At 41.7% G+C, this 25,499-nt stretch overlaps 1 protein-coding gene across 1 annotated transcript in view; it reads left to right on the top strand.

Annotated features, from left to right (window-relative positions):
- Positions 1-25,158, top strand: part of crppa (CDP-L-ribitol pyrophosphorylase A) — a 54,996-nt gene extending 29,838 nt beyond the window's left edge. Inside the window, exons 9-10 of the mRNA XM_042490192.1 lie at positions 708-839; positions 23,033-25,158. Coding sequence (XP_042346126.1) covers positions 708-839; positions 23,033-23,137 — 237 coding nt within the window. The 3' untranslated portion in view covers positions 23,138-25,158. The remainder of the gene's footprint in view (positions 1-707; positions 840-23,032) is intronic.
- Positions 25,159-25,499: the final 341 nt, after the last annotated feature.

The following is a 25,499-nucleotide window of genomic DNA, read 5'->3' as shown; positions in this document are numbered from 1 at the left end:
GTGTGACAGTTTATATTTTGGAACTGAATAATTCACTCTGTCAGCACAAATATCACTCCGTCAGTGTTTCAGTGGCCTCGCGTGAACTGGTGGCCTGGAGGTTTAACACCTGCTAATGTGCTGAATAATCACTCTTACAACCGAATGTCACCTGATGACAGCGAACGTCTGATTGATATTCAAGCAGAAGTGAAATAATTGCGCATTTAGAGCCGACGTCTTGGCACATTTGAGTCGATTCTCCTGACTATCACGTCTCACTGCCACGGCTTCTGAGGATATATGACAAAATAATTGCAGGGAATAAATCACGAGTTAAGTTTCTGTCAGCGGGACGGTTATGGAAATCGGTTAAATTTTGGATTAGGGATGACACAGTAATGTGAACCAATGTGTCTGGATTATGCTGCTCTAATTGGAGAAAATAAACCCCAGAGGCCCTTAAGATTTACAGCTGAAATTAGAGCATCATTATATCCTCAGACAGGACCGTGCATCAACCAACCCCTGTTTACTCTCAGCGCAGCAGATCCCTGAACACAACCTTAAATAAACAGGCAGATTGAGTTGCAACATGTTTTAAACGGCTGCTCGAACAATGAACGGTAATTGCTCCAGAAAAAGGGGCATAATTGCTGTTCTGGTAAGAGATCCTCGCTATTGGCAAGCATTTTCTGATTGTACGCGTTGTCTTTTTGTTTTGATAGGTGTATTTGAGCGGTTCAGATGAGCTGTCCGTCAGCGGGAGAGTGGCAGAGCCAGCAACTATCATGGACCTGGCCTCAGCAGCAAAGCTCCGAAATATCCTCCTCTATGGCATCCAGCTTCATCAGTCAAAGGTAAGCTCTCAGATTCTCCCCGTCTTTCTTTTATTTCTTCCTGCAGTGACCTCAGAGTTCCTGTGCTGTGAATGTAAGAGCCGCCAAACAAAACAAAATGGGAAATGTCTTGAAGTGTTTCGTTCCAATGTCTTGTCAGGCTTTTATGCTTCAGGCGAGGCTGCTGTCTTTTATCACACGTCTTTATGTGTGCACGCTTGGACGGGCGTGAACTTTTTTATGTGCGAGCGGGAATAAATGTGTGCCCATTAGTGTGATTAAGGCAACATCCACACTAGTGTATTTCAGGGTTTATTTATTTATTTGGCCCATCATCAAAACATCTGCCGCCACATATTGATTTTACATTTTCGGAGCTGGACTGTTCATAAGGAGCACTGTTGGAATATATAAACCATTCAGTTATACATTGCACAACAATCCTGAATCACAAAGTGTGCTATGGGCATAAACATAGAAACAGAACACCAGGTGTAGTAAAAGTGAAACTTTACTGTTCATTGAGTTGAATCTAAAAGTTTGCTTTCACTCACTTCTGCAGCAGCTGCTCCTCTTATCAATCGATCTGATCTGGTCAGCTTTGACTGGATCAACAGATCAATTATCCTCTGGCAACTCAAACTCCTTAAACTGCTGCTGAGAAAAAAAAAAGTCATGAACAGCTACACCTGTGCTACGGTCATGCAAAAAAGGTCAGAATTTTGAGAGACAACATGACTATTAAAAGACTTGGGTGCAGCAATTCTCCTTTTTTTACTGAGCAAATCCTAAGAAAATAAAACGACACTTCAAAGATGACATAGTGTAGCCACCTGGTAGCCTGCAGCTGCACTTTTGGAGTGGAAAAAGACAAAGTCCTGATAGCTTTTAGTTGCAAATCCTGGCAATGAGCCAAAATGTCCATCGTATATAGCTCTGTCCTCCAGCAACTTTTTATTGTCCACTCTTTGTCCTTCCCCCGGGAGCCAACTGCAGCACACATCAGCAGGTTATGGAATTCACTGTGGTGTTCTCAAAGCTTTGTCAAGGCATGACTTGGTTGTGTTTTGTTGGCCAAATTTATATTTAGTCTCAAGCTGAGTAATTTTAGGCTTCTCTTGAATAGGTAATATACATTTACATAGACCTGACCATTTTAGAAATATGTGAAAAAAAATTTCAACTCCAATGTCTGAATAATTTTAAGAATCAAAAGTTCATTGCTCTTTGAAAGAGTGTAATTTCATTATTATGCTGTTACGTTATCATCATAAAATTGTTTAAAAATTAAAATATTGTTTTTTGCAATTACTTCTGGGACAATATACCATCCAACAAAAGCTGTTATTGTGATAGGCCTATGAGTGAATAAATGTGTTTCCACTGGTGTGATTAAGAGGGGAAGATGTCAACTTTCCGACTTCTGCAGTACATGTTGTTCAGTATTATAAGTGAATGCCAGAGGGATGTAAAGGTTGCAGAGGTGTTTTTAGGTCTTAAGCAGCTCTACCCACTGCACATGTAGGCCGAACATCCACAGTTAAGCTGTGTGTCACGGGAGTCCACAGCGAGGCCCGCCAAGTGTGCACTGGAGTCATCAGGATGGATGCGGTTGACCTGAAATCCAACTGACTGCCTGGTAATTATAGGATTATCTAAGGTGGAATTATTTATCCAGCGCAGTGAGAGATGTCAGGATTCATGCTACCAAAGCCGTCGAGACAAATCACAATATTTGGGCCAGATGTGTAGGCAAACCGAAGACAAATGTTGAATATTCATGGTGTTGTTGGCCTTAATGCGACATCCGTCACGATTTATGTTCATGACTGACTGCAGCACTGCGATAAATGAGGTTACTTGGCGGCAGCATCACTTCACAAATCAATTGTAAAAGCCTGTGTGCCTCAGGCGAGAGGATGTCTGAGCAGGTCGGCTTTATTCACTCCTCAGGGCTTGTACAGTCATGAAACACCTTAAAAAGTCATGGAATTTGCAAATAGCAATTCCAAGGCCTGAAAAAGTTTTGCAAAAAAATACTTATACCCTGAAAAGTTTTGGAAAAGTCATGGAAATCTGACCAAGGACAGTTGGAAATTTGAAAATCCAGCTATAATTTCTGTTTTCATGGTTTCTGGCCAGGGGTACAATGTGTCATTTTGGTAGTTTTTTTCTTCAAAATTGAAGAAAAAAAAAAAAAAAAAAGCCAAAACTTTTTTTTTTTCTGTACAAACTGCCAAAGACTTTGAAGAAAAAATTCCAAGATCTTTTAAAATGATAGAAAATATAAAATAAATATCAAATGCAGCCAAAGTAATAAAATGTAAGTCTCACCCAGTCTTTCAAAAAAAAATTGACATGCCTCCCTTTTTCCCACCACCCCCTCCCCTTGTCATAATGAACATACCATTAGTTATATTTAAATATTCAGTTCTAAATATATATATATATATATATATATATATATATATATATATATATATATAATTAAAGTTATATATTTAAGTTACATCAAGCTATTAAGAGTAATGAAAAAGAACCAATAAGGAGAATTGACGGTTGTTTCAGCGCATGTATGATCTTTAACATTTGCCCCAAAATCCGGGAAAAGTCAGAAATATATTGGTAAAAAAGGTGTTTGAACCCTGAATACTGCAGAGGAGAGAGATGAGAGGGATAAACTGTAGGTGGAGGCTCGGCCCTCAGCGGTCAGCGATTCAGCATCATGCCGTGACATAATGTCTAATTAAAACGAGATGCTTTGTGATCCTGATAATGAAGCATGAGGTACGCTGCTCAGCCACATATGAGTCTGATTCAGCTATCGGATGTTGGACATCATAGTTTTCCTCTGAATTATGGAACTAATGCTGTTAATTAGTCATCCTGGTCCGACAGAGGAGAGGGGAAGGGAGTGGACGGAGATAATGTGTGTTTCATGATAAAATGCTTATCGTTATGAGATAGTGGAACAGCAGAATACAGCCGCGTATAAATCACTGTTAGCTTTTTTTTTTTTTATAATGAGGATAATTCCTCCCAGATGGCCTTATTCATACTTGTGGAGATGCCTGCCAACACTTCCTCTGTAAGCCGCATAGTATATATGAACATTGCTCACAAATTCTACGTTTGTTTTTTTCTTTGGCTTTTCTTTTTTTTAAAGATCTCACAGCAGGCAATAATGCACACATAATGAACATTTTTAGGCAATCAGTGTGATTGGTGAAAGATGCATTAAATGTGTGCGGGTGGCTTAGAAATGTACTTTTTCTTTTATTTGTCCTCTGAGTTTGTTGCTTTAGTTAAAACATGAAAACAGCCCTGTTCAACCATAAACATCTGATATGGCACCGTGATTATATGAGCAACAGTATAACCGAGCACCACAAGTCTTTGCCTTGAAATTCAGTAATTTCAACATCCAGAGGTCACATGAAGGCTGACATGTTGTGTTTTCCCCAGCGACAAAACAGCCTGGATTACATTTTCTGTTCCCTGCAAAGAGAGGTCAAGTTCTTCCTGTTTTGGAAGTCTCAAGTTATCTTTGTAAGGGAAGAACGCTGAAAACATTTAGTTTTCAACATGTGTTCTTCCTGTGACCTCTGATAGTCCACTTTCTACCAATAAACATTCACTCAAGTCATATTAATAAGATGTTAACGCCAATACATACTTTAAAAGAAGTGTTTATTCTTCTAGATGCATGTTTGTGAGTGTGACTTCTCAGATATTTCCTTTATTGTGTAAGTGTGGCGATGTGTCTCAACACCACCGAGAATGAAAAGAAAAAAACTCCATCACAAGGCGGGTTTCCATTACAGATTTGCACAAAACAAAACAAAATTGCGAGATGAATGTGTTTCCACTGAGTGATGTTATATGACTCCTCCTCTTGTGATAATATTCTATGAAGCATGGTGATGGCTGTTCACAACATAAGCAAGTTTATTTCTATTGCAGCCACCACACTCGCCATCATTATTTCCAATCGAAGGCGATGTAATCTGCGTGTTATGTGAGCGATAATGGAAAGGCAAGCCCCTTATACGTGGAAGCAGCCATGCATGAGGGATTTCTGGGAGGTGATAGTCCACAATTTCACAGAGGAATTTTGGATTCAAAACTTAAAGGTGATCTACTCAACTTTTAAAGAGATATGCGATGCAATAACAGCTCTTGTAGCTCCTTCTGCATCACGTGGGAGCCAGTTCCTACTGACAAGCACATAGCCATAGCATCATGTGACCTAGAAAAGAAAAGAAAAAGTGTGTTCATTGCAGTTTTGTGAAAATATGGCTTTTTCCAATCGCCTGAAATATCACCTCATCTGAGCATAACTTTCTTTTTCCCGTTATCAACGTCTTTCCATTAGGAATTCCTTTCAATTTGTGCAATTTGAGTGTTAATGGAAACCCGCCTAATGACTCTGTTCAGGTCAAAGCAGCTCGATATTCCATATCAACACAATGATCCAGTCTCTGACTTCTGGAGAGAGTTTCCATTGTAGTCAAACATTGACCAAACCCGGGCTGCCCCCGTAAAAGTCATCAGTCAAAAAGCCCCTCAGTCAACTCTCATTTTGTCACTTAAATCACTGCACTTTTTTTAGCTGCATCATTGTACACAGAGGCAATGCAGGAGAACAGCATGGTAGGTTGTGAACTTTTCAAACCTTGTGTTAAAATGACCTCACCACAAAAGTAACTGTGATGGAAACAGGGAGCAGCAAGAGGCCGGGCAGCGTGACCGTCATTAAAGTTGGCTAAACTGCTTTTGAACCAGACACTGGCTAAAACTTGTCAAGAGTATGATGGCTGATTTCTCCATTAGTAGAGATGCTCCATAGTGCGATGTGATTTTAAAAGTAAAATGTTACTGTGTAAATCTGATGTTTTCCCATCATGGATGACGAACAAAAGCATTAAAATGTGGCTCTTACGGGTAAAACATTTAGTCTGTTTACATGGCAACGGTTCTTGCATGAAACGTTAAACTTTTATTGCAGTTTGGCTTTTTGTACACACAACAATGGCATTTTGGAGGCCTAAAAACATAAATTTTTTAAACCGGGTTCCAGAGTGTGATCTTTTTAAAATCACAACCCCTTCTGTCGCCTTGTAAACTGGCAAAGCGTTGATCCTGTGAAAACGGTGACGTCACGGTCGCACTTTGCATGCACGTGGTGCTCTTCTATGGTGTGTCATTACAAAGTTACACCACCAACTACTGGTCTGGCACGTATACTACAGGGCTAATACTGAACTGGGTAAATATAATGAGAAACAATCTCAGTTTTAACTCAGCATCAGTGAGACTTTGAGTTATGAAAGCTAAGAGTACCATCATCGAAACGTGCTTCCAGTATACACAACTTTAATATCATAATCAGAGCTGCATGTCACTGGAAATATTTTGAATCCAGTAAACATTTTCTTAGTGCATGTCCCAAAGCAGCACTGATTCTGTGTTTCTTTGTGTATTTGTTGTTCGCAGTTTTTATAATGACCAGAAAAAACTGACATTGTAACGAGGTATGACATCAATACTTTGTATATTTTCTTTGTTAAAAGTAATCCACCATAAACTCTAAGTCCCTTTTTGTTCCTCCCTAAATGATTTCATTCTCTGCTCTGACACGACTGGTTGTTGTCAACTGGACACCAGTGAGAAGAACAACCGTGTGGAGAACATTCAAGTGTCCCTTGCCCCTCATTATGTATCACTCTAAAGGAATTACTGGACGCGCCCACCTCTTTGGAAAAGTACGGCCATTTGCTTAATTGAATTTTAACCTCTGACAGTTAAACTGCATGAGCACATGGAATGGTGTTTGTCCCAGAGAGGTTGGGAAAACAGTCCACCTCATTGACCTTCAGCGATGTCTTTTTGGATAAAGCGTGGATTCTCTCAAATGAGGCCTGACTGTGGTTTCACATTTTTCGCAGTAACACTGAACCGCCGAGGCACAATGTATCCAGCAGCGGGTCGCCATGCGTGCCACTTTGCTCCGTCGAGAGGAGAGAGTGAAATGAAGTCACGGACAATGAACAGCGGTCTCTCTGAAAGGACTTGTGATCAAAGCGCTCCTCTAGAGCCTTTTTCCGTTTGTGTTGTTCCCTCTCCGAAGATGCCCACAAGCCAAACATCAGGTGCGATAATGTGTGAAAACCTCAGACTGATCTAAAGACGCTGACCGAGGATGTGCAGACACCGGATCCTCATAAACTGACACGATGTTGTGAAAACGGTGACGATATACGCTATCAGTGTCTGCAGTGGCGATAGGAAGTGTCATTGGATCCCTTCTCGCACAGGGTCCTGGCGACTTGTCAACCGTTGAAAAGGGAGTTGTCACGGTGATATATGGGTGTTGTAATCCCCGCAGTGAGAGCCCTGATGTTTACCCAACCCCATATTTCCTCCTCCTCAAAGGGCCCGGACCGGGAATCCTAAACCTGAGAAGAGATTAGCCGGCCTGGAAGAAAAGAGAGGCAGAGAAAGGAGAGGAGGTAGGGGAGGGAGGAAGAAAAGGAGCGGACTCTATAGGTCTATTCTCCTCTACCTGTTCAGATCTAGCTCTGAAAGGCAGACAGGTGAAACCAAACACGACCCAGAGAAGCTCTTGCTGTGACACTCGTGGAGTTGTACCCTCGCAGGGGTCAAGGGAGATCAGGGAGGACGTCTCTGTGGTTTCAGCACACTCCAACTTTTCTCAAGCTAAATCCAACAGTTGTTCTCTGCTGAAGAAACAATCCTCCTAAAAGGGAGCACAGCACTGAATGGAAAGAAATTTATGGGAAAGGTGTGGATCTGATTTATCTGACACTGATTTAATTTAACGGACCAGTTCACTCCTGTAGTGCTATTTATCAATCTGGATTATTTTGGTGTGAGTTGTAGAGTGATGGAGATATCGGCTGTAGAGATGTTTGCTGTCACTTCAATATAACGGAGCTAGATGGCACTTGGCTTGTGGTGCTCAAAGCGCCACAAAAAATTAGTTTGAAAAGCTCAAAGCAATGCCTCTTCCTAGAAATCATGACCCGGTTACACAAAATAATGCACAGACCTTGTTGTGAGCCATTTCCTACAGGAACTATTTTTTTTCTACTGAACTACAACCGTCAACCATATTTCAGCGCTGAGGGTAGCGTGTATCTACTGCTCAGTCATCTAGACCCACTGAGCTGGATAACGTGGAAGCTCATCTGAGGAGGACACCATTGATGTTTACATCTCACGCTGCCTTTTGCGTGGTGACACAGTTTGGGAAAAACTATTTGGCATTTACTTTGAGTTTTTAGTGTGGCCTAAGGCTTTATGACCTTTAGAGGTTGAAAAGCTGTGCTTTGGGGGAACTGTCATGTTGTCTGTCTTTATATGTTTGGTTAGAACGCATTAGATCTTACACCACAAAAGACGTTGTCGTATGCGTCCCTGACCACCTCGACAAGTGGTTGGAGTGATCAGATCACAATGCGTCTTTGTGGTTGTTTATACTTGGATTTAGTTTTGTGCACTTGTGATCAGATCACCCAAAACGCATGTTAATACCAGGTGTGAAGAGGACCTGTAAGTGAAAAGACTGACCTGCTTGTGACACTAGGTGAAGTCAGGGGATCACCAAAGACAGCAGGATACGTCCTTTTAGGGACCATTAATGTCTGTGCAACATTTCATAGCAATCCGTGGAATGATTGTTGAGATATTTCATTTTGTACCAAAGTGGCGGACCTACTGACATTTCCATCCCTTAAGCTTCAGCTAGCATGGCTATAAAGAGTGTTTAAGTGAAGCCAAAGTTTATAAAGTCATAAACAATCAGATTTCACTGCAAAGTTCCATAACTGAAATCTGCTACTTTAGTTAATTCCTTTTAAAATGAATTACGCACTCCTGGAGAATTTTCTAAATGAAGCGCCAAGGGAAAATTATTTCTCCAGAGGTCTTTGTCCACACTTCTGTCTCTCACAGTACATTCGTCAGGCGACATACGCAGCTTATCCTGCTCAGGGCAGACAGGTGAAACCCTACACAAGCAACTGAGCCTCTCGCTGTGACACCTATGTATTGGCACCATGGCGAGGTCAAGGGTGATTTAGGATGGCTGCTGTCTCAGCAAACTCTCAAGCTTTCTTTGCATTAATCCAACAATTGTTTTCAGATGAAAGAGCGCTGGAACCTTTAATACGCTCTGAGAGAACTATCGTCATTCCAGTATCTAAAAATGAGGACTTCTCTCCATTACGAGACAGATGTGATTACCAAAATTGCATGCATTAGCCTCTTTGGCAAGTCAACGTGGATTGACAGCAGAGGAGAAATTTTAAGTAAGGTGGAAAAAGCGCTCTTGATGCTGAGATACTGAACCGAATGAACACTAGATACATTAATCAAAACATTGCAGGGAGCAGCTCAGATAAGGAATGACGTGGCATTTCGTAAAGCTGTTTTCGGTTACCGCTACAACGTCTCTGGGAGGGCTGACGGATTTGGCGAGTCTTTTCGTTGATCCAGTGCACTTAGCGTCCAGCATCCACCCAGCCCCTTCACAGTTTTTCCCCTGTCGTTTGCCTAAGTGCTTGTCTTTTGTTCTGACAATTACGTCTTAAAACTTTATCTAAGATCCCCCTGGAAATGTGGATGAGAGCACTTGGCTCCCTGTGTGGAATCCTGACATCTCCATACAGACAGAAGCCCGCGGATGGCTCCCCTCCGCAGTGATGTATTTGTAGAGTGTTAGGGTCAGAGCTTTCGGGAGAGACTCGCACCGCCGCAACATGTGCAGGATATCAAGCTTGATCTTCCACGCTGAGAGAGCTCCAGATGTGTGTCGGTATGTGTGAAACTTGACCGCTGGAGTTTGGCTCAAGGAATTAGACATACCAAAGCGGTGTTTACTCAGCTTTGATTTCTTAGATTAAAAAGACCAGCGAGCGCGCTGTTTGGGCTGATACGACTTGACTCCGGCTCTTACAGGCAATTTGGAAACGACATTCCAGCAGAGAATTAGTGTTACAGAGCATACGTTCTTATGGAGGATTAACGTGAGCCAGCTCCTCACAATTAGTTTGTAAACATTCAATCACTCAGAGTAAGAGCAAAACATACGTGTGTGTTTGCTTTGCCACTTGGTTTTGAGCTGTCTCTGACCACCCACAGTAGTCCTGGTTTGAGTTTTCCTGCAGCTCTTCAGTTATGTCGTGGGTGAGCGCGGCTCTGTAGGGATTATGCTTTCATTTAACAGGCCTCATCAAAGATTGTTTTTGCGGCGCTCACCTTCCTGCTCTGCTTTTATTTGCAGGGACCTCTCGGTACACATGCTTGTCTGGTAGGGTGTGGTGGAAAATAGCTGTGGAATAGCACAAAGTGTATTCAGAGGAGGGAAAATACCACCAGATGCCCCAAAGTGCTGGTAAAAACTTCAGCTCAGGCTGGTAAATGTAGGTGTGCTCCTCCAGTCTTTCAGAGGATATCAACCTCTGCCACGCCTACACAATATCCAAATAATTCAATTATTTCATTAATAGAAACATTCGAAATCTGCAGATCTTCATTAAAATGGTAATAGACAATCATACTGTTTGGCAGACTTGACTTGTAGAAATCAAAAATGATGATGATTTAAGATTCATTGATTACCGTTTTATTATTGGTGGATAAAGTACCTGAAAGCTGTAATTGAGTAAAAGTACAGAAATCTTACAAGAAAATGACTTTGGTAGAAGTTAAATTCACATATAAGAATACTGCTTGAGTAAAAGTCTTTAAGTATTCAATTTTGTTTGTACTCAAATAATGATATTAAATGCACTCAAGCACTGAAAGTATAAGTACAAGTACATGCTGTTAATAAATGGTGCCCAAAATTTTAGGAATTATGAAGTTTACACTATAAATACACTTGAAGAAAAACAAGGTCTTTTTTTTTACAACTTAAAGGATTTAATGAAGAAAAAAATCAAGTTTTTCATTCCCTTCCATTCCTTCATTTCTCTGTCTGTCCCCTCCTCCCTTTTCTCCCGATTTTGTAGTAACTAAAATGTGTGGGGGGATGTAGTGAGTAAAAGTGAAATTTGACAGATATATAAATATTCAAGTAAAGTACAGATACTCCCCAAAAATACATAAGTACTGTAACTAAGTAGTACTACTTCATGACATAACGCCTCTGTGTTTTAGAATCACATTGCAACCGTCTGAATTGGTGTCAAATTTTGAGGTGCCAAAAGATTTCTACCCCTATTTGTTTGTTGGCTCGTGTTTTCACAAAATTTTGGAGAACTAAACAGGCCTGAATCAGACTGAAAGCACAACTTAAGTGAAGGTAAAGACCAACCAAGTTGTCTTGAGGTCAGTCAGCTGGTAAAAAAAGTGAAAACGGCTGGCAAGTTTTAGGATTTGGGCCCCAATGCTAAAATCAAATTTCCTGCTCCGATGGAAACCCCAATTGGAAGTTTATAGTTATAAATAACCAGATTTCACGGCGGGACTCAAGAACTTAAATCTGGTCTTGTATTTAATGTCCTCAAATGAATCTCACAGTCCATGAGGTGTCATGCGAAAAAGATTTTTCCTCACAGTCTCTCGCCGCGGTCCCTTCTTGTTCTCACACTACATCTGTCAAGCCACACGGCCGGCTCTATCCCCCTGATGTTGAGTCTGCGGTACACCGATATTTTGACAGCAGTACAAAAACACAGTGTTGCACCTATGTTTGTATGCTTATGGCCTACTGCGATTACCATCTCGTGCTTGTATAAAGGATGGGAGTGAGGGCACTGAGCTTTGGCCAGGATGTGCACTGATGAAAACCTGGCCTGTAATAAATGTCTTGTTTTGTGAAATATTCCTGCACCTGCGTCTGACCTCAGATGGCCCGGGATCCAGACTGTGTTTGGCTTCTCCGGTTTGGTGTAAGTGATACAGTGTGATAAGTAAATGAGGCATCCGTGGAGGGTGTGTGCACTTTTGGGGCTCTCTCTCTCACCGCATGTGGGACATGGTATGTCCCAGTTCATAAATCCCACCCATGCCTTCATGCTTTCATACCTCCGCAACTAAAGAGCCATTGTTCTGCTTACTGTTTTGAGGTATGTCTTTCGGTGAGTCGAATTCAAACAAAGTCATCTCTCAGCAGAGCTTGTTTGAAAAGTTTTCACTGAGGGGATGCAGTGGAAATACAGACCCCCTTTGGTGTCCCTTTCTTAGCAAGATTTGCCTTCTCTGAAGAGCAGAAAGAGAAGTCGAACATTAGACATGACTAACAAACTGCGATGTTTGCCCAATGGACGCCCCTAGACAGGATATTTTGGAAACCCGTGTTGAAAGAGCTTTATCAGTGTACCGTGAAAGAGTTGTGTGGCAGCAATTGTTCTCTGAATGAGTACTGAAAGGCAGAGCATCAATACAAAAGTTTGCTTTTTCTAAGGCTGGAAAGTCTCACAAAAGCAGGGTGGGATACAGACTTATTCATTTTCCTACATTATGATCCCTTTCAGATGAAGTGAGGCAGAGTGGGAACGACACGGGTATCTAAAGTACAGACATTCAGGCAGTGACACTAAATACCTCGCCGAGATTCAATAAAACACGTTCCCAAAAGTAAGAAATAATTCCCATGTCACTGTCATCTCTGTCAACCTCAGCTCTCAGTCTCTCAGCTGGGATCTAAACTGTTTTTATATTTATGGCTGAACTTTCGGTGTAAGCGTGATGTATACTCTCAGGGTTGTTTAGATCCAAAGCTCAGCAGTAAATATTAAAACTGACTGGATCGAAGTGTTTGGAGGTTTCCTCTCGTGGACTTAGAACAGTTTGGCAGAGTTATTGTTCCTTTGTTATATACTGTTCTGCAGTCAGTATCTGGCTCCTATCGAAAGTGGAAAGTAAACAAATACGTTTTCTGAAATACTGTTCTAAAGTCTTTTTCCCCTTTTCTCTTTCAACTCATTGAAAGCACCAAAATCTCCAAAACAAAATAAGTTTTCAAGAAGCAAAACGACGCTTTAGCCACCATTCTTCATAATGAGTACTTTAAATAAGAACAAAAGAACATTTCTAAGTTTAGAACTTAGTTTTATGCATTTTTTAGATTTTCCTCGCTTTATCTTCTCTCCATTCCTTTTATATGTTCTTTCTAAACGTGTTCCTTCTATTTTTCTTTCTTGAACGAATTTGAAATCATGAAGAAAAAATCATCATGCACATAATGCATCTTTTACGTCATAATCCTGTGCTTATGCTTGTATAAAACTTTCAAGGGCCTTGAGGCCAGTTGTACAGTGCCAGTTCTCATTCCGAAGTTGTCAAATACTGCTGTTTTTGGGGTGTAACATCCCGATGCCAAAAGGCCTTTGGCGTCGGTATGATACACCACTAGCTTGCGTCAGGGGAAAATGCAGCTGGACAACGCCGTTCACAGTGGAATTATACACTGGCGGCCAGCCGGACGGCACACAGCCATATGACACGCAGACGGTCAGTCTTTGCACGCGGACAGATGGAACCCGTTGTGTCTGCATGATACACTTCAACTGCGTCAGGTTGAATCACTGCCTGTGATGACATAAAATAAGGAGCATAAAGTCCCCTATAAAGTGGGTGGGCAGGAGGGGCAGTGGACGGATCCAACAAACCTCGGACTTCCATGCAGGAGTCCGGTGTTTGCTTCCCGTCTGAATTTGATGTTTTTTTCGACACCTTATCATGTGTCCTTTTACCTAATTCTAACCATCCATGCCTGCATGTGCTTTTGGTTTAGTCCCGGCTTTGGCTGCCATGTGTTTTTGTTGCCTAAACATATCCATGTGCAGCGTAATCCCACCATGTGCTTGTGTTACTAATACAACTTCCCCTTCTCTTGATTGATCTGAATCCACAAATGTTCTCCCAAACTACAGAAAAATAAAAGTTTTCAACTAACAGGAAACTCTTAACACTCTTAATCACAATTACTGCTTTAACTCATGATATTTGAGGATATATTTAATGTTTTTCCTTTTTTACATCCCATTTTTAATCAAATTGACCCGCTGGTTTTGCAGTCATGCTGTGCAGCTAAACATCATCCAAACCCACAAATCTTTATTTCAAAGTTTAGATGGAGAACATTTCCAACGTTTCCAAAGATACCAAACATGTCAGACTGAATTTAGAGGGAAATGGGTATAAAATGATGCACAAGACATTTAGAATATTTCCAGCTATAAAATCTTGGAGTCTTGGGTTTGAAAATTTCCCTCATATAACTTCAGTCAAAATCTGTAAAGAATCTATGTGATACTGTCATGCAGACTGGAATATCCCATCTTTAACCTTAGAGCTGCTTAAGGGGAAATAAAAGGGGGCAATAGATGATAAGGAATTAAGGACTTTTTCTTGTTATAGTGTGTTTTCTCTCTGTGGCAACACTACATTTCCTAAAGTCATTCTGCCACCATTCTTCATTGTGTTGAATGAGTCTCTGCAGCGCCTTAAAGGTTTAAATTTGTAGCTCTAATCAGATTTTTGGACCAGCCAGTAATTGGACCTGTTACCCTCCTCTGTCTTTGCAGTTTAGCCTTGAGCTACTGCCTGTCTTCAATGATACACAGAGGGGAGTGAGGGCAGCAGGACCACAATACCCACTCAGGGACGAGCTGTCAGAAGCCCTGAAACTCTATCCTCTCTCACACCAAAGCGCTGGGTGTTTTTAGCAGTATTGTATCACTGGGATTCTACACGCAGGTCATTTGGGGAGAGTTTTTCCGAGAAATTACTTCATCTATTAAAGGGCAGAAGTCGCAGTAATGCTCAGTGAGGTTCATGTTATGAGGGTTCAGCTTTTAAGACTCCCACAGTGGAGAATGCTGCCCGTTCTTATTGCTAGTAATGATACTGCCCTCAAGTGGATGCTCCAACTATTAGGACTTGCATGTCACAGACAGAAATACAGTGACAGTAAAAGAGGCCATAAAAACTTTCTAAATGTTCTTGGCCACCTTGGTTATGGTAGCTGGTGTGACTCTAACAACTCTTTCCAGTTCTCTTGGCTCGCGCTCAAGCTTTTCCATAAGCTGTTTTTCAATTAGGACTCAGTGCTCTTGGCATTTCATGAAGGGAGCAGAAGTGGAAGCTGCAGCAGCAGCAGCAGCAGCAGCAGCAGCAGCAGCAGCAGCAGCAGCAGCAGCAGCAGCAGCAGAGGCAGCAGAGGCAGCAGCAGTCCTCGGGGCTGAGGATGGCGACAGAATGACAGAAGCATACAAATTGTCACTGTTAAAGGTCCTAATTGCCTGAAACCTTTAAGCTTCAAAGCAAGCTCTTCTTGTGTGGCAGAAATGCTGCTGTGCTCCTCTCACATGGAAAGGTTGATCGCATCTGTGGCATTTAAGAGTAGAGAGAGAGGATTGCTTATTGTGTGGTCCACTGATGCCCCCCCCCCCCCCCCCCCCCCCCTGCCCCCCGTTTCAAAGACCTGTCGCCTCACGGCTTGTCAAAATCCTCCCTTTAAACAGTAAGCAAAAAATAGAAGCTAATGATTGAAGTTCCATTCCATAAACTTGTGGTCAGAGTTTGGAATAACAAGGCTGTTGCATGTGTTTGTGTGCTCATACACATGGGAGTGATTGAGAGCATTTTGCTTTCAGTTACTGCCCAGTCAAATGGTTATATATTGCACTGTTTATGCATTAAAACAATGCTGTCACTTAATTTCATAATATGACCTGTCACTTGGACTGTAATCTGGGTTTTTGGTGCATGAAGACAAACTGAAAAGCCCTAAAGCATGGAAACTCAGCTTGCTTTGCTTGGGTGCCACTTTTGCAAAATGACACGAGGTCAGGGGCCAGTCACAGAAGCCCTATGCATGTTTGCTAGGATTTTAGGACATTTTTAGGATTTTAGGAAGTATCTGAGTTTTTAGCAAATTTCAAAGATTTAAGGACATTTCTCCAATTTTACCATGTTTCGGGGATTTTAGGAAGTATGAAGGATTTTTGGACGTCTTGGATTTAAGGATGTTTCTGGGATTTTTGGATATGTCTCTGATTTTAGGACATTTCTAGTATTTTAGCATGTTTACAAGATTTTAAGACATTTCTAGGGTTTTAGGACATTTTGGGGGTTTTAGAAGATTTCTAAGTGTCACGATGTTTCTAGGAGTGTAGTATATATTTCTAGGATTTTAGGATGTTTCTGGGATTTTAAGACATTTTTAGTATTTAAGGACATTTCTAGGATTTTGGGACGTTTTCTAGAATTTTGGGACATTAGAGGCTTAGCGAGGACCTCTGACGGGGTTGCAGGGCATCCTTTACTGGCATTTTTTTTAAATCAAGCACTATTTGGCTGCTGTTTTATGCACTGTGGCACCTTATGCATACTAAAAGTACAAAAACAATTCCCCATGTGAATCATTTTATTTTATTATGAGGGCCAGATATGGCCTGCGGGCCGTAAGTTGAGCATCACTGCCCAAAAGTCTCCAGACTTCTCTCCAACTATGACTTGTATTTCGTGGTATTTGCCCCTTGATACCAGTTCATGTATTGTATTCTAGCAGTCTCTATTTTTACATGTGAAATCTGTCAAGAGAAACTATATAAATGCCATCGAGGCCACCAAGGGATTGGACGCGCCATGTGATCGATGTAGCAGAGGCTCTGGGGGAAAAAGAAGTGTTGTGTTTCAAAATGTAAATGTGTCGCTCTTCCATTAAACATGGCATACATTACCGGTGATTCCACTAATGCGAATAAATGATGATACTTTTGGCCTGGAAATCCTTTAAGTGAGGATTTGTGGCAGTTAATCATTATGAAGTGGAAAGTGAGGTTCCCTTATGTCTAATAATAGTCAAGTGAATCTCGTAAAAATGGGCACTTTTAGAACAGAATCAAATAAAATACCCTCCTGCGACTGCACTCAGACTTTGGCGCATGAAGAACTTTCTGTCTCTGGAACATATGAAGATTAATCCCACACTGTAAACAGGTGAGGAGCGCCTATTAGCTCAAATAGCTCCATCAATCAGACTAATCTGCTTGTGGTTTCCATCTCGAAGGCTCAGTTACGCCTTTGCTTCAGGTTTTATCTCATGTCTGTCCAAACACCCACAACTCCAGCTCTGTTTGTCTCAGCGCTGCCACAGAGAGAAATATTCAGCCCCGAGCGCTCGCTTGCTGGTTTCTCCATCTCCAGATTCTGCTGGAAGAGACACTGGGATAGAGACAGTGGAAACGCTGGAGGACACAGGCTGTGATGATGATGATGAAGATCTGGAGACATGCAAATCCCTCCAGGATCACATTCCAGGGTGCACATGTACGAGTACAAACACACGATGAAGTGTCTGTCTTTCGTATGTGTACATCATAGAAATAGAATCAGAGTAGAACGGACATTGAACTGTTTGCAGCGGTTACTGGCCTTCAAAAGACAGAGGTGATTGTTGGTAGTTGTTATGGTGACAACACACAGCATTTTGGTCTTTTCTCAAACCTATTTTCCTTATCAAACAGAAAAATACAACAGTACATCAATCCAGCTCTCTTTCTAAGACAATAGCTAAGTGTGCAGCCAGCACCCGTGTGTATGTGTGTGTAAAGAGTGTGGTAGCGACAATGACTGTATATGAAGATGGACAACATGTCTCTACTTCCTCCCTATGTATAAAAATGAAGCAGTAGACAATTATGATTGTCCACTTTTGTTTTGTTTTGTTTTGTTTTGTCACATTCAACATCATAACCAGGTCTGAAGCAGGTTAGTAAACAGTAGAAAGCAGCATGGAGGTCAGAGAAAATATTCTAGTGGTTACTTCTTTTTTCATGGCAATAAAAGAAACTGTTACATGAATGTTTTAAAAGTATTGAATTGCTTTTTTGATAATGTAAAGTTACTACAAAGGTGGAGCACTCAGATGAAACGAGTATCCGATAAAGATAATGTACTTCTCACAAATACGAGTATCACTAAGCACTGTACCTGACTGAATTATGCCAGTCGAATCTGATTGGGCTTTTCAATACAAATATTCAACAACTTATTTTGTTTTCATACAAATTTGAACAGGCTTCGCAGGACGCTCAGCGTGACAGCAACAATCATGTCAGCTAGTGAAAAATGTAGCTGTGCATTTTCTGCCGACACTAGATATTAAGAAAAAGGCAGAGAGTCTGTGATAATAAGTTGCTGTGAGCTGTAACCTCACCACTTTCAAGCTGAAGGTCTCTCCTTCTCTGTGCCACTGCCTGCATGTCCACAGCTCCAGAGTAGCGTAAAAATCAAGAGCACTCACTCTGCAGTAAAATCTGACACCGACTCGCAAAAAAACCCCAAAAAAACAAACGCTCGCCTTGAAGCAGTCTCAGGTCAACTGGGGGTGGTGAACCAATATTTCAAATCCCTGACTTACAAAGGGTAGCCCTTGTATCATCCAAGTAAAATGTGTCAATATCTGTACTCCTGATGAAGGGCAAATCCTCATTTTGGTAACTATGCTCAATCTCTTATTCTTGTAATTGAAAATAATCTGAACCTGAATACTGAGATTATGTAAAAAGTTGGTAGTGATTTAGTTGATTGAACAGATACAGAAAACCTCAATTCAGTGAGTTTGCAACAACTCTGTTTGTTTATATGGAAGTAAGCCGGCTACAAGTGTTACAATGGCAACAATAAACATAAAACTAGACGCCAATCTGACCGTCCTGCGATGCTTAATTGCATAGGAATGTCTGTTCTACCCTGATTCTATTTCTATGGCGTGCCTGCTCTCTGATGTGTCTCAACACATGTATTCCCTCTCATGGATGTTTGCGTGCCCATAACAATGAGCCAGCAAGCTGCTCATTAGCGAGCGGCTTTATTCCTCCTGGATGGTCCTCAGTGGAAAGAGGAGACACGAGCTGAGCGCAGCGCCACCCCCGCCAACAGCAGCAGAGTCCGGGTCAGGAGAGGTACCAGCTCACGTCTGTCAAGACTTACTGGAGAGAACTCTTTCCTGAGTGGCGATCAATCAGACTAAAGTCATATAGATTTCAGCCTGAAAGCACTTAGATATGCAAATGTCTGCGGAGCTTCAGAGTTTGTTGCTGCCGAGTAATCCGACCCTTTGTCGTGCTTTTTTCTCGACCACATTTGAAGCCTGAGTGGCAGTTGTGACTACTTAAAGCTGTGCCACGAGTCAATGAAGAGCTCAAGTCGTATTTGTGTTCCACTGTGCAAGCAACTACTTGATTTAATAATGCTGTTTTATGAAGCATGATTCATATTTCAAAGGCCGCATATCTGGAGTGGAAATAATTCAGCGCGAGGGCTTAGACGGTCTTAAAACTTTGATCCTCCTTGGTGATCTTGACTTGCTTTTTCTTATTTTCTTGTGTGCAAACTTAAGTGTTTTTTTCTTGTTCTGCCTCTAAGAAAACAGACCTCTAAAATAGAGTCATTAGCTGTGGTTTGATGGCTGTAGCTGTCTTCAATATGCCCGAGACACCCGGCGTTCTTTCCCATCGTCCTCGTCAATGCGCTTGGGTGGTAATCGACCGACGATCATCACATTTATCATCCCCCCATGGCCTTTTTGGCTCCTCCAAAACACATGTAACATCTCAAATACTTTCCGTGTGAACATGTAATAGCTTTTAGATAACAGTCGGAGGAATGCTTTCATCTGATTTTGTACAGCATAAACAATAAAAACATGCAATTAGATTTTACTTTGATTTCTCACCCCGAGCTCCTGACTGATCACTCCTGAATCTTTGCATATTCTCGAGGATGTGTGGACAACGTAATGCTGTCAGCAGCTTTGTGTTGACTGCTTTCAGATGTACTGGCCCATCTCATCGCCTCAGATTTGTGATTAAACCACAGAACAATGACTTGTGTACATCGTAAAGAAAAACAGGAATGCCTCACCGTTTTGTCTTGTGATTCTCCAAAGATTTGGCCGATTTTAAATCTAAAAGCATATTAAGAAAAGACCGTAGACACAGAACGCTGGAGCTCATTCAGAGCTTTTTTTTTCGTGTTGCTTTAATCAATAAGGAAGCTGGAGTCGCTGATCTGTAATCCAGTTCCTCCGTCAGTCAGTTTGGTGTGGAAAATCCATGTCATCTGACTCCCCCCTCCGCTGGTTCTGATTAGGGAGGAGTGCTCCGGGAGTTCTGGATGCCGGGTCTCTCGCTCCCATTAACCACGGTCAGGCCTGATTCCACGCTCATCGCTCTCACACCTCGTCACATTCCCGGCCAATTCCTGCGCAGGCTGTGCTCCGAGGAGCTGGCCGGTGGATTCAGGCTGTAAGACGGAGGAAGCACAGAGTGATAGAAAGTTCATTTTTCTCCCGTCGATCGTACCAAATGTGTTAAACTGCTGACACATAGTTGTGATGAAAAATGCATTTGGTGTCCAGATCTGAAGACATGTTAAATGGGATCACAAATCATTGCTATTTGTCATTTCAGTGGGATATATTTTTAATATATTTTTATGTTCCTCCCTGTGGACATTACAAGCTTTGTGAAAAGCCCTCCTAAATTATTTTATTTCCCTTTAAGCTAACCTGCCTTTTGAGAGACGGCTGGTAAAATGGATTATGGACCCAAAGCAGAAAGTGTCAGATTGGATGTTAAAATAAAAACGTCAGATCCAATGCTGTTTTAAAGGATCCTAACGATTTATGGCACCTTGGATACAGTTTTCGCAGGTTTTAGGCGTTTGTTTTTGTCTTTTTGATATCATGTTACACGCCAAAGTAAAAGGCCTTTTTCACTGCAGACGTTTTGACGTCTCAAAGCAGGAAAGGCAAAAGGCTTCATTCCAATTCTGTGGTGCAGCTCTAGGCGTCTGGTGTTGTTCATCCTGGCTCACTGTCGTGGCTTACTGTAGCAACAAAATGGAACAGAGCCATTGTTAATATCATTAGTTACACCTGCTCTTTTCCTGTTATGAGCAGTCAGAGTGACGGCTGCAAAAAATAGTTTTTCTGAGATCCAAGACGACAGAGACAAGTTTCAAAGAAAGAGGAAAAAAATTAATCGACAGTTATTACTCAAACTGTCCAATGAAAACATCCCTCGCAGCTCACAATAGTTATAGTTTTGCCCCGCCGTGTCCCGGATGCTGTCGAGATTACGATAAAATGGCATCTGTGTCTCGCTTTGAACAGGATTTAGTTTAGACTCCAGGCAAAATTACAGGAGATTGTGTGTGTTACATTTTCCAAATCCCTTAGTCTATTTTCTCCTTAAACATATTGAAAATAAGAATTAAAAAATATGAAAGCTATTGTTACAAGCCAAACAAAATTTTGTTAGAAAGAAATAAAGGTCTGATCTTATATTTTGGCCCGAAACTTATAGCTTTAAAGGGAAAGTTTGGATCTTTTAAAGTGGGGTTATATGAGCTACTTATCCACGCTCATTATATGACCAACCAACACGTCCGCATCCCAACTCGTCACATCGTGCCGCTCTGCCAGTGACCCTCTGCGTCTACTTTACATTTTAGGTATCCTTCTGTATCAGCTGTTTACACTTTGTTTACGCTTTACTGCATTATTTGCAAGAAGAAAAAGCTTGAGAGGCATAGCAACAGTAACTAAGGGGGTTGGACTTAGCAAAGAAGCAGTTACTATGATGAAAATAAAGTTATTTAGCCAAAAGATTCAGAGACCAAAACTGTGAAAATAAGATCCCAAAAAAAGGGAAAGAGAGTGAAAGACACACATCCTCTAACTTATTTTGTAAGTGTATTTTTGTGTATTTGAATGTAGAGTTAAAGTATGTGAAACCAAAATGTGTCCCAGGCCTTTTTCCTCTCTCTCTCTCTCTTCTCTGTGGTTATGTGTCCTTCTTTATGTTCTTGGTGGTTTATACTGTATCTTTACAAGTTTTCAGAAATGAAAATCTTTTCTATACTTTCTCCCTCATGCATGTTGCTACATCAAAAGCTCTGTCAAAAGCCTTATTAAAGTCCACGATCCATTTATGAAAAAGTCCAGGTAGAGCGTGGAGCATAAATCTGTGTGAGGAACGCGCCGGTGGTTAAAACAAAGCAAAGCTGCTGTGAACTGCGGAGCCTTTGAAAGATGGAAAACAGGTCATTCTCAGGCCTCATCGAGAAACTAAATCAAAGTAGGGAGTCGCTGCAGCCTCAGGAACAGAGTCAGGGGAGTGAAAACCATTAAAAGTGCATTGTGCAGGCGGTCTGCAGAGAAGAAAAAAAAACGTAGAAAAAAGAGATAGAGAAGAGAGGAATCACCAAAGCAAAACAACCACAACAGTGGAGTTCACGTTTAAAAGAAACAGACTGAGAGAATGAGAACATGTTCAGGCTCCTTTTGTCTAACGTGTGGTTTAGCGTCGCTCTGTCTAATATCATGCACCATATAAATCTCAAAGTGGGCCTTATTGGTTCACAAGCTTCAGAGGAATTGACGTTAACACAAATTTGTGAAAAAAAACGTTAATTCTGTGGCATTTTTTTTTCTTCCCCCTACTTTAGAAAATTGCTTCCGTCTGTTGATTTGAACGTAAAATAACACGCGAGTCACGAAAAAAATCCTTCATCAGATCTTGTGATTCTTACAATCAAATTAAATGTGGTGGATTCAGTGAGAGCTGAGCTTGTTTGACCTCACACGGGGAAGTTTCTCTCACGAGGAGCATCGTTGTGGGATTGTCAGAATCCAGGATATTTTTACGAGTGTCGTCATTTCTGAGGAAAATGGGAGCTGACTTTAAAATTTGGAAACTGGCTTTTTACTGTTTGTCAGAGATGTTCATGCAGCTCAGAGCGAAACTACAAAAGGAAAGGCCTTTGCCTCAGGGCCTTTGCTTGTAACAGAGTATTTCTGAAGTAAAAGTACTTCCTCCACCGCTGCGGCACATCATCGGTGTTGTAACTTCTGTTTCTTTTGCCATCACTACAAGTGGAACAGCATGGTTAAATTTTGTTTCCCGCTAGTTTGAACTGGTTTGCTAACACTAACTGGATGCTGCTGGCAGTCCCGCTGGTGGACAAACATTCGGATGACTCAGACTCAGAGTCGTGACTAGTGGGAGAGAAGTTAAATGTGAACAAATGTGAATCTGCGTGGGGATGTCTCTGTTTGTTATTGCAGGATCTTCTACTACTGAGCTCACGTAATGAGTGTCTGTCTGTAATTTTGTGTTGTTTAACGGATGACCACCTGTCTCTCCTCCTCCTCCTCTGTTTCTCAGGACGCAGAGCGTTGGGAGAAGTCGGTGTTGAGGGCCGCTGAGATCACGTCAGCCCTGATCCGTGAGAGGAGCCCCGCCCTGGTGGGACAGCTTCTGCAGGCGTGAAGGGAAGCAGTACCAACAGAAAATCCCCTCAGTGACTCATGAACACAACAGAGATCAGACAGTCGCTTTATCAAATACAGCAAAGTGTGAGGGAAACGCCCACATTTAAGTACTGGGGACCCCGAAGACTTACCAACTCAAAAAAACAATCATCCAAATAGAAGCAGAAGTTTGGCTCAAGCTCTAGAAGCACTGACTCCTACACATCCCATAATGCAACTCAGTAATGCTCTCCACCCTTGCCTGGTACAAATATACATCTGTCAATGTAACTCCATTTTAATGCAGACTTTGCTGAAAATTCAGCTGTGGCAGCAAGAAACCTCAATTCCACCAAGCAGGCTGGTTATTTCAGTTATTCACACGTTAGGACGGTTATTTCTGCATTTCCAGTGTCAAAATTAACTGTTCCACCCCAGCTCATACGGATCTAAAACTGAAAGTTGCTGCTAGAAACACAGCAGTCCGTTGACTGGTCGAGAGGGAATCAACACTACGATACGATACAAACCCGCTCTTTTTCAGTAGCAACACTAGGTGGGTTTCCAATCACATCTGCTCAAAACTTAGGCAATATTTTAGAAATGTCGATAGATTACTATTGCAAGATGATTGTGTTTCCACTGAGTGATGGTATGCAACGTCTTCTCTCACGATAACGCTCCAGTAACCATGGCGATGGATGTTTAAAATATTAGCAGGTTTATTTCGATTGCAGCCACCGCACTTTGTCATTATTTTCAATCAAAGGCCACATAGATGCGTTTAATGAGCGATAATGGAAAGGCGGGGGAGCGGCAACATGTAAGGGATTTTTGAGAGCTGATAGTCCACGATTTCACAGAGGAATATTGGATTCAAACCATCTGGATGATCCACTCAACTTTCTCAGAGTTATATGATGCCATAACAGCTCTTACAGCTCCTGCTGCATCATGAGGGAGCCAGTTCATACTGACAAGCACACGGCCATAGCATCATGTGACCTAAAGTGTTTCCATTGCAGTTTTGTGAAATACGGCTTTTTTCAAATCCCTTGAAATACCACATCATGCGAGCATTTGGACTTTGTTGCGATAAATGGCGTATTTTATATTCAAAGCTTAATTTTGGTTAATGGAAACATGCCTACAGACTCTAAACACTCCAGCCTGTTGTTTTTTTTATCCTGAAAATACAGCGTAACTCTGTTATGTGGACAATCAGCGAGATTTAGAGGTTCCTCTGTACCGTCTGTGAAGAGGATGTACAGCGAGAGCTGGATGGAGGAGTACCATGTGGTAACAACGCCGCCTGCGTTTAGGAGTACTGTGTGTGGTGGAAACGCAAAACAGATCTATGGATTAGTAACGTTTTTGGTACAGTTCAAAGGGTACAATACAAAAGTATTTGGTGGAAAAATGGCCAAAGTGTATGTTTTATGGATGTCAAAAACGCTTCTAAAATCACTGTGGGGATCGCCTGAAAAACACACTCTGACCACACCAACGCAGTGCTCAGGTTTGCGGTGGCGCTAATGGCGTAGCATGCTTTTTAAAAAGTAATAACACTGATATACCTACCAGATAACTTTATTTACCCCCATCTAATCAGTGCATATGCATTTTTCAGAAGTTAACTCTCAAATGTTCTTGCTTTGGGGACACAGTGATGCACACTGCAACACACGTACGGAAAAGCATTAAAAATTCAACACACGGGCTTTAAGATGAGACTGTCTTTGAGGAAATTGTCCATCCTCTACTCGACTCGAGAAATATTGCTTTACGATCTCAAGAAAGGGGATAGATTTGTTTTTCAGGTCGCAGTGCGACGACCTGAACGTCTGCAGGTGACTGACGAGTGTTTTGGGTGTTTTTGATCACAGTTAAAGTGCTGTATTGTGTCGTAACCATTTCTTTTAGCGCTGGAAAAAGCTGCTCAGGACTGGAACTGTAACCAGATGCTGCTTATATTTTTGTACTCCATCAAAACTGCTTATATAGCATAATAATAAAGATGTTTTTTTCATATTCTGCTTTATCTGCTAGCACTAATTTGTCTGTCTGCGACGTCGTGCTTCAGTGAAACTCTTAATGAAGCGGCTCAGCTCTGAGGAGGCTCCTGTTTCCTGCAGAGAACCGGCTCCAACATCACCAGAGCCCGCGGCGGTTTTACTGCACGGAGGCCGACGATGGGGAGAGAAAGAGATGATGTCACTCAGGTAGATTTATGTCATACTTTACTACATACACAGAGAGGCGGGGTCACTAGAGGTCATCAGGTTTTGATATGTGTTTAACCACCGTCTGAGCTCAAGCAGAAAAAGATTCTCACTTTTTGATTTGTTGGACAGTCGAGTTGTGAAGACATTTTTTTAACC

The sequence above is a fragment of the Plectropomus leopardus genome, chromosome 7 (assembly GCF_008729295.1).
Source record: "Plectropomus leopardus isolate mb chromosome 7, YSFRI_Pleo_2.0, whole genome shotgun sequence".
Taxonomy (NCBI): domain Eukaryota; kingdom Metazoa; phylum Chordata; class Actinopteri; order Perciformes; family Serranidae; genus Plectropomus; species Plectropomus leopardus.
The sequence above is the reverse complement of the archived record's forward strand: the minus strand, read 5'-3'. Positions and strand labels throughout refer to the sequence as shown.